Source organism: Alligator sinensis, unplaced genomic scaffold, assembly GCF_000455745.1.
Source record: "Alligator sinensis unplaced genomic scaffold, ASM45574v1 scaffold1532_1, whole genome shotgun sequence".
In the NCBI taxonomy this organism is placed as follows: Eukaryota; Metazoa; Chordata; order Crocodylia; family Alligatoridae; genus Alligator; species Alligator sinensis.
Genome location: NW_005843191.1, coordinates 43,522 through 52,663, shown reverse-complemented (window position 1 = coordinate 52,663; position 9,142 = coordinate 43,522). Strand labels below are relative to the sequence as shown.

At 43.1% G+C, this 9,142-nt stretch overlaps 1 protein-coding gene across 3 annotated transcripts in view; it reads left to right on the top strand.

The window, feature by feature from the left end:
• Nucleotides 1-5,517, top strand: part of LIG4 (DNA ligase 4) — a 7,796-nt gene extending 2,279 nt beyond the window's left edge. For all 3 annotated transcript variants that reach the window (XM_006037913.3, XM_006037911.3, XM_006037912.3), the window contains exon 2: nucleotides 1,831-5,517. In XM_006037913.3, the coding sequence (XP_006037975.1) occupies nucleotides 1,850-4,594 (2,745 nt within the window). In that variant the 5' untranslated portion in view covers nucleotides 1,831-1,849 and the 3' untranslated portion in view covers nucleotides 4,595-5,517. The remainder of the gene's footprint in view (nucleotides 1-1,830) is intronic.
• Nucleotides 5,518-9,142: the final 3,625 nt, after the last annotated feature.

The window sequence follows — 9,142 nt, the reverse complement described above, 5'->3', positions numbered from 1 at the left end:
TTTCCCGCCGGGTGCCTGGGCAGTGACGCCAGCCAGTGCCTTCAGTACCCTCGGATGGAGCTCGTCCGGCCCTGCCGACTTAAGCGCATCCAGTTCTCCCAAGTGACTCTGCACCATCTCATGGTCTACACATGGTAGTCTGGCGCCCTGCTGCTACCTCTCCACAATCCCAGTGAGAGACTTGTCTTGCTGCTCACTTAGGAACACTGAGGCAAAGAACTCGTTGAGGAGTTCAGCCTTGTCCCCCCTGTCCGTCACCAATTGCTTATGCCCATCTAGTAGGGGTCCTGTTCCACCCTAGGCCTTCCTTTTACTTCCTATATATCTAAAAAACAATTTCTTGTTATCCTTAACTTGGGATGCCATCCTCAGCTCCATGGTAGCTTTGGCCCGTCTAACTGCCTCCCTACAAGCGCGAGCAGAGGAGGTATACTCCTCTTAGGTAATCTCTCCCTGTTTCCACTTTTTATATGCTCCCCTTTTAGCCTGTAGGCTGCTCTGGATTTCTCTGGTCAGCAAGTGGTTTCATGGGGCGACTGGCACGAAGGCCAGGTCGGAAGGGCAGGGCAGAGGTTCGTAGCAAGTACTTTGGGGAGAGACATCTAGAGGAGCGCTCTGGTCAGCACCCGCTGGCCCTCCAACGAGTCGGTTGAGCCAGCGGCCGCCACACAGTGACAGCAGAGATCGTCAGCAGTGACAGCGTCCATGAGGGACAGGCCTACTTGTCACCCTTCTAAATCGTGTGGGCCCAGCCCATCAAGTTTCTCATTAGCCTCCTTCAGGCGGGGAGGCTACAGGAAAAAGGAGCAACAGGTTCCTTGGGACAAATAATACAAAATACAGGGATGGGAGTGCTGGTCATAGGTTTGAAACAAGTGCCAAGGACTGAAAATTTTCCTTGTGGACACCCTGGGGCCCCTTCTCAGCTGAGTCTCTGGGTCCACACCCAGATATGAACTTACAGCCTTTCCACCAGGAGGTCAGCACATAAACCCCTGAGCCAGACAACAAAACCAGGCTGTGGATTTTCCCAATCTCTCTGTCTCTATGAGGGACAGGAAGAGGGCCCCGCAGTCACTGGGAGTCTCTGGGTGAACCACTGAGATAGCTAGAGCTGGGTCAGACCCCAGTGCCCCCTTCTCTGATTCTGGAAACCTCCAGTAGCTGAACTGAAAACCCATGTGGGTTGTAACCTGTGGACTACCCCATCTCTCTCTCTCTCTCTCTCTCTCTCTCACACACACACACACACACACACACACTCTCCTGTCTAACACCTTCTTCTAGATAGCACAGGTGGGAAGGTGCTGAGGGAGGGGAGAGGCTGAGTCTTTGGAAAGGGCTGAAAGAAGGAAGTGCAGATTCTGTTCAGACCTCAGCTATGCCCCCCCCCCCCCAGTGTTGTTTAACAGACCCTGTTTGCTTGGGCACTGGGTACGTGTGTTGTGACTTGTGTTAGGGGCCTGATGTGGTGGTGGGATTAGCATCACTTAAGTAATGGTGGTTCAGTAGAGAGAAATATTTGGATAGCTTTAAGCCAGTGATTCTTAACAAGGGTGCCATGGCACCTTGGGGTGCCTCGAGAGCCTTTCAAGGGTGCCACAGGGTACCACCCAACGTCAGCACTAAGTAACATTTGCAAAAAAACCCCATGAAAATGGAGAGTGGCATTTTGCAAGGGATGCTTCAGGTCTGAAAAGATTAAGAACCACTGCTTTAAACAAAGAAAGCTTCTGGAAAGCCCATCTAAGAGTTTAAAAGTATGATAACTTACTAGCCTGTTTTCTTTCATTTTAAAATATTTTAAAATCATTCTTTTCTCTTTTACAGTGGGGGAAAAAAGAAAATCATGATGTCATCCACACCTGCTGCACAGTCATCCTCTAAGCAAACTGTAGCATCACAAGTGCCTTTTGCAGATCTCTGTTCAACTTTAGAACGGATGCAGAAATGCAAATCCCGCCCAGAGAAAACCAAGTATTTCAAGGATTTTTTAGATTCATGGAGGAAGTTTCATGGTGCCCTCCATAAAAAGGAGAAGGATGTCACGGACTCTTTTTATCCCGCAATGCGACTTATTCTTCCACAACTGGAAAGAGAAAGAATGGCTTATGGAATAAAAGAAACCATGCTTGCTAAGCTGTATATTGAACTACTTAATTTACCCAAAGAAGGAAAAGATGCCCTAAAGCTTTTAAATTATAGAACACCAGCTGGTTCACGTGGAGATGCTGGGGACTTTGCAATGACTGCCTACTTTGTATTGAAACCCAGGTGCCCAGAGCAAGGCAAATTGACTATTGAACAAGTGAATGAACTTCTAGATTCAATTGCCAGTAATAATGCTGCTAAAAGAAAGGACCTGGTAAAGAAAAGTCTCCTTCAATTAATAACTCAGAGCTCAGCACTTGAACAAAAGTGGTTGATCCGGATGATTATAAAGGATCTAAAACTTGGTGCGAGTCAGCAAACTATATTTTCCATTTTTCATCCTGATGCTTCCGAATTACACAATGTCACAACCGATCTGGAGAAAGTTTGCAGACAGCTGCATGACCCTTCTGTATCTCTCACTGACGTTTCCATTGCTTTGTTTTCTGCCTTTAAACCAATGCTTGCAGCTATTGCTAATATCCAGCAAATTGAGAAGCAAATGAACAACCAGTGTTTCTACATAGAAACTAAGCTAGATGGTGAGCGTATGCAGATGCACAAAGATGGAGATGTATACAAATATTTTTCCAGAAATGGATATGATTATACCCAGCAGTTTGGCCCATCTCCCCTAGAAGGTTCGTTAACTCCATTTATTCATAATGTGTTTAAAAGTAACATACAAAACTGCATTCTTGATGGTGAAATGATGGCTTATAATCCCAACACACAAACTTTCATGCAGAAGGGAAACAAATTTGACATAAAAAGAATGGTGGAGGAATCTGATCTGCAAACTTGCTTCTGTGTGTTTGATGTGTTAATGGTTAATGACCAGAAGTTGGGTCATGAGATACTAAGCAAAAGGTATGAGATTCTGAATGAGGTATTTACCCCAGTCACAGGCAGAATGCATGTTGTGCACAAAACACGCGGTAGTACCCGGAAAGAAGTGGTCGATGCTCTGAATGAAGCAATAGACAATAGGGAAGAAGGAATCATGGTAAAAGATCCTATGTCCATCTACAAGCCAGACAAACGAGGAGAGGGCTGGCTGAAAATCAAACCAGAGTATGTCACTGGCTTGATGGATGAATTAGATCTTTTAATTGTTGGTGGCTACTGGGGAAAAGGGTTGCGTGGTGGCATGATGTCTCATTTTCTGTGTGCTGTTGCAGAGACACCCACTCCTGGTGGAAAGCCATCTGTTTTTCACTCTATTTGTCGTGTTGGTTCTGGCTATACTATGAAGGAACTTTATGATCTTGGTCTGAAGCTGGCTAAGCACTGGAAGCCTTACCGTAAAAGAGAGCCCCCTTGTAACATTTTATGTGGGACTGAGAAACCTGAAGTCTACATTGAACCTTGTAACTCAGTCATAGTTCAGATTAAAGCAGCAGAAATTGTTACTAGTGAGATGTACAAAACCGACTGCACTTTACGATTTCCTCGAATTGAGAAAATAAGAGAGGACAAGGAGTGGCATGAATGCATGACTTTGAGTATGTTAGAGCAGCTCAGAGGCAGAGCGTCAGGGAAGCTAGCATCAAAGCATCTCGATGTAGCTAATGATGAACCACAAGAAAAGAAACGGAAAACTGTGCCAAAGACTAAGAAAATAATTGGTATTGCTGAGCAGTTTAAAGCCCCTGATCTTTCTAATGTAAGCAAGGTGTCAAATGTTTTTGACGATGTTGAGTTTTGTGTTCTTACTGGAACAGAAAACCATTCAAAATCCGACCTTGAAAGCAAAATTGCAGAATGTGGTGGCAATGTAGTACAGAACCCTGGACCGGACACTTATTGCATCATTGCAGGAATTGAGAACGTAAGAGTGAAGAACGTTATCTCTTCCAATAAGCATGATGTTGTGAGAGCAGTGTGGCTTTTACAGTGTTTTCAAACCAAAATGTTTGTACCATGGCAGCCTGCTTTTATGATTCACATGACTCCAGACACAAAACTACATTTTGCCCGTGAATTTGACTGTTATGGTGACAGCTACTCGGCAGATATAGATGTGGCTCAACTAAAGGAAGTGTTCTCAAGAGTCAATAATACTATTGATGCAAAGATGCCTCTGGAAGTAATTGGTGAATTGGAAGAACGGTACTCATGGGACAGTCATCCACTCAGTATGTTTAGGCGAAACACCATATACCTGGATCTTTATGCTGTTGTTAATGATCCCAAGACCAAGATCTGTGGAACAAGGCTAACAGTTAGAGCTTTGGACCTCCGTTTTTATGGAGCAAAAGTTGTCTCACAGCTAAAGGAAGGAGTGTCCCATGTAGTTATGGGAGAAGATCGTGCCCGTGTGAAAGAAATAAAAATGCTTAGAAGAACATTTGAAAAAAAATTTAAAATTCTATCTGAACTGTGGGTAACAGATTCCATAAGGGAAGGAAAGCTGCAGAGTGAAAATCAATACTTAATTTAGAGATGCTTTAGCTAGAAGTAGAAGCATTCTCACAACTTGATGGACATAAAAGATTGTGACATCCTTCTCCATATTTCTAGAGCCAGGTCTAGATTGCAAACTCAGTGTGCCTTACAGGGGTGTCCCCCAAAACAGTGCTGCTGTGTGCACACCAGTGCCCCCAACAAGAAGCAGTGTAGCAATGTCTAACTTTGTTGGCACTATCTTTGGGTGGTGAAGAGATTGCATAGCTTCAGATCAAGGATTATGGATAGTATATACAGAATGGCATGTTTGAAACTGTTGCTGAGCACACTAAGTTTTTCGTCTAAGCATGGCTGTGTAAGTTCAAAAATTAAAGAATAACCTTCATACACTTACTGGAATTGCAGGAGAGCTATCAGTTCTAGTAATGCAGAAAAAGGCTTCAAGGTACATTACACTGGGAAGAAAAGTAGCATGCAGTACTGTTCAGTAATTTTCTGAGCTATGGTTGACTTTTCTAAATGGTAGAATGGCCAATCGTATTTAAAAAAAAATCAGAACTTGTACTCTCTGTAAATAAGAAATGTCAGTCCCATGTTTTAATATTTTCCAGTTATTTAAAATATAGATACTGCAACATTTTAATTGAAACTGCCACTACTGAATAATTGTATAATTATCATACGGTCATCTACATTTTTGTGAGGCAAATATTTTTTGCATAAACTGAACGCTATGTGCTGGCTAATTCAGAAGCCTTCCTTCTATTGTACTTACAATTCTTTTTATTATTTATACAGGATCCTAACTCATTCCTTACCACTAATGCAAAAAAAAAAAGACTTTAAGAACTGAACCCCAAATTGTAATGGAATAATAAATTTAAAATATTTAAGTTGCATATTGAGGCTGTATTTTAATTAATGTGTCCATTATTTTAATAATGAATAGCATTTTGTAGCCAAATAAACTTTTGTACTGAATAAATGAAATAAAAACATTTATCTTTTAGTCTTGTCTTGTATTTTTTTCCTATTAGTTAAGTGGATATGAATTTCTAGTGTCTGAATTTGTATCAGTAAAGAAATAATGTGTTGTCCATTGCTGTTAAAATTTAAATGATCCAGCCCTAATTACCATTTGAGTATGGGTTTTCTATAAATAATTTGGAGTAATATAAGTGAATAAATGGAAGGGCCATTCCTTTCTCACTTTCCTTTTCTAACCTTTTAAACTAGTATGGATATGAAAAGCTGACTTTGAAAATTAACCTTTAATTTGCTTTCTTGGAAATAAATATTAATGTCCAGATTAATTTAGGTATTATATGCCATATTTGCTCAAATTCAAGATGAGGTTTTTTTCCCTTAGTTTCAGGGGATAAAAGCCTCATCTTGGATTCAAATATCGGCTCAGGCAGCAGCTCAGCTCCAGCATAGTTCATCTGAAGCTGGAACTGAGCCACTACCTGCCCCAGGCTAGGATGGTTCATGCTAGGCAGAGGATTGGGGAGGCAGTTTGTGGCTTTGGGGTTGCAGGGGTGGGGGTGGGATTTGCAGCCTGTTTTCCCAGCTCCTGCCTCTCCCACCATCTACTGCTCTCTGAAGCCTACCCTGCCTCTACATTCCTTGCTTCCCCTCACCCAGTTGCCTCGTTCTCTGGCTCTGGTCCTGATCTGGCTTAGCTAGGAGCTGCTGCTGAGTATCCTGGAGGAACAGAGCTACAGCAGAAGGTAAGCAGGGATGGGGGCAGGCTGCAGAAGTGAGCAGATGGAGTAGGTGTGGGAGCGAGTAGGAGGGGCAGGCAGGCTTGGGAGGCAAAGGAGGAGGACAGGCATGGGGTGGGGGGACAGGCCATGACAGGACAAGGGGCAGGGTGTGGCCTTTCACCTGCTGCTGATTTCCATCCCACAGCAGCGCGGGGTGGGGGGGGTGCAAATTTAAGATGATCTTCCACTAATCAGATTGGATCTATGAAAAATAACATACAATTTCCCATGCATAGAATCTAATTATTGGGTGGGTTGTCTTAAATTTGAAGTCATGTTTGAGTCTGGTATATGTGATAAGTCCTTTAACAGAAGTATAGTGATTCACATGATATGTTTAACAGTAGCAGATCCTGAACAACTGGATTTCTTTAAATGGAAGAAAATGCATGCTAGCAGAAAACCAGTTTATGGGGAAAGGTGGAAAGAACTAGGGATTTTTAGTTTGGAGAAGAGAAGACTGAGGAGGGGATATGATAAGCCATGGTTGTAGGGGAAAGAACTTGGATCAATGTCTTCAAACTGCAACAGAGGAAATTTAGGTTGGAGATTAGGAGGAACTTTCTGACAATAAGGGTGGTAAAGCATTGGAACAGGTTACCTAGAGAAGTTGTGGAACCTCCATCCCTGGAAATTTTCAAGAGCAGGTTAGACACTGAAGTAAGCCCCCTGCTTATGAAAGCTTATGCTATGCATCTCTGCTTTGGGTGCAAATCTACCTACCCTGCCTTCTGCCTGATATGCTTTAAGTCAGGGATGACCCTGCCTTGAGTAGAAGCTGAACCAGATGATTTTGTGAGGTCCCTTCCAGCCCTACTTTTCTATGTTCCCTGCCTCCAGAGGTGTATGTGATTAGATTTTGGGCTCTAGGGCACCAAAATGGAGGCAGTGGGGGGGCTTGAGCCTCTGACTGCATGGAGCGGAGCAAGGGCAGGATGATCTTGTGAGAGATACCAAAGCCCTGAATTTGGCAGTGGCTGTAGGGCTATGGAAAGGTTAACTTGGCTCTTGACAGTGACACCTGACACTTCTCTTGCAGCAGCATCTGTTCTGCCCTGCTCCATGAGACCAAAGGCTCAAGCCCCTCTTGCCTGTTTTGGAGCCTCCCTTTACTGAGCCCCTGGGAACTTGTTTGCCACACGGAAGCTGTGCACCACTTGTGATGCACATACCATAGGCACCAGTGTTAAAAAGTAAAACCGTTGGGGCATGTAAATTTCTTTCCCCCACAAGAAAGTGTACTCTTAAAATCAAAATTTGTAAAGCAATATACGGGGTTCCTTTCTTTCCACTTTATCTATTGATTACTTTTTTTTTTCAATTGGGCTTTTCTATTGCTCTAAGTATAACATATTTCAGATTTTATGGGTTTGAGGATGAAAATACCAAACAAATCTGCTGTCAACCATGGAGTCATTACTGGTAACGTCATAAGATGCATATGCCTGTGTGTATGTCTTCCTTTAATATTAATTTAATGAAAGTACTCCCAATTCATATACATTGGTAATTACTAATTAACTACATTAAAAAAAAAAGACATAGGAAGATCTGGTAAAAACTGGACCATGTTCTTACTCATTTAGAATTCTATTTAGGTTGTGACTAGTCTGTGTGCATAATCCTGTCCTGCTAAGCAAACAAAACTATTTTACAAAAAGACGCTTTTCTTTCACATTGGTAGAAGTAGAAGGGGTCCTAAAGGAAGGATGTAAGAAGGGAAACACATAGTGAGAGTTAAAGTTTTTTGTTGAACTGTTGTAAAGGTAACCCTCTCTTTTACACTGAAAAATAGTTTAACTTGCATATAACTAAAATGATGTACTTTATTTTTTGTTTCAATTATATGAGCAGGTAAGGCAGAAGGAATTTAGAATGAATAATTTGCTACCACTGCCACACTGAGGTTGATCATGTCCATCATATCTTTTTTTAACAGTCTTCTTTTCCAATATTTTAATAAAGTATCTGGTAGTCTTCTATAAGTGTGGTAGATTTAAGAAAAGGAAAAAAAAAAGCAACCCATCCTCCCCTCCGGCCCTTTCCAATCTAGGGGGTACGACCTGCTTTTCCCCCCCCCCCCCCCCATCGTGTCTTGCAGATTACCTTACTTTGACTGAGATTCTGTTTAAAATTTCGCAAATGATGCCAACATTCCTCTACTTTAGTACAATCTATGTATTTGGATCTCTTAAGGGTATTTTAACAGCACTTTCAGTAACAGGACATTGTCCTTTTTCTCTTTCTTAACCAGTGGCATGTTAGGGAGTTCCTGGTGGTTTGTGCAATGCCTTGTAATTGTGTGACAAAGTTGTTTATTAAACATAGATTATACAGGCATTGTATGGGATACTTAGGATAGAGGTGTCCCTGCTTTGAGCTGGGGTTTGGATGGGATGACATCATGGGGCGTGCCCAGATGAGCCTGCACATGCCTTTTGCAGCATCTCAAACCCCTTTGAGACGCTGCAAGAGGCATGTGCGGGAATGGGAAAAGGTTCCCCCCCGCTGCAACTTTGCAGCGCAGGGGCAAAATTAGACCCCTTGACATCCAGGGGTCAAAAAAAAACAAAGCAAAGAAAAGCAGGGCAGGGCACAGTCCCGGACCATGCTCTGAGGCAACTGGGGCCTGGGTCCTCCACAGAGATGCTCTGGCTGCCAGAGTGTCTCTGTAGTTGGCCCTCGCCCTGGTGCTGCCTGCCTGTGCAGGGCAGGCAGTGTGTCAACAGCAGGGCTCAAGTGCCGGTAAGTAAGGGGTTGGGGGGGCTGTAGGAAGGGGGAGAGGACCATGGGGGGGATCCCCACTGCCCACTCCC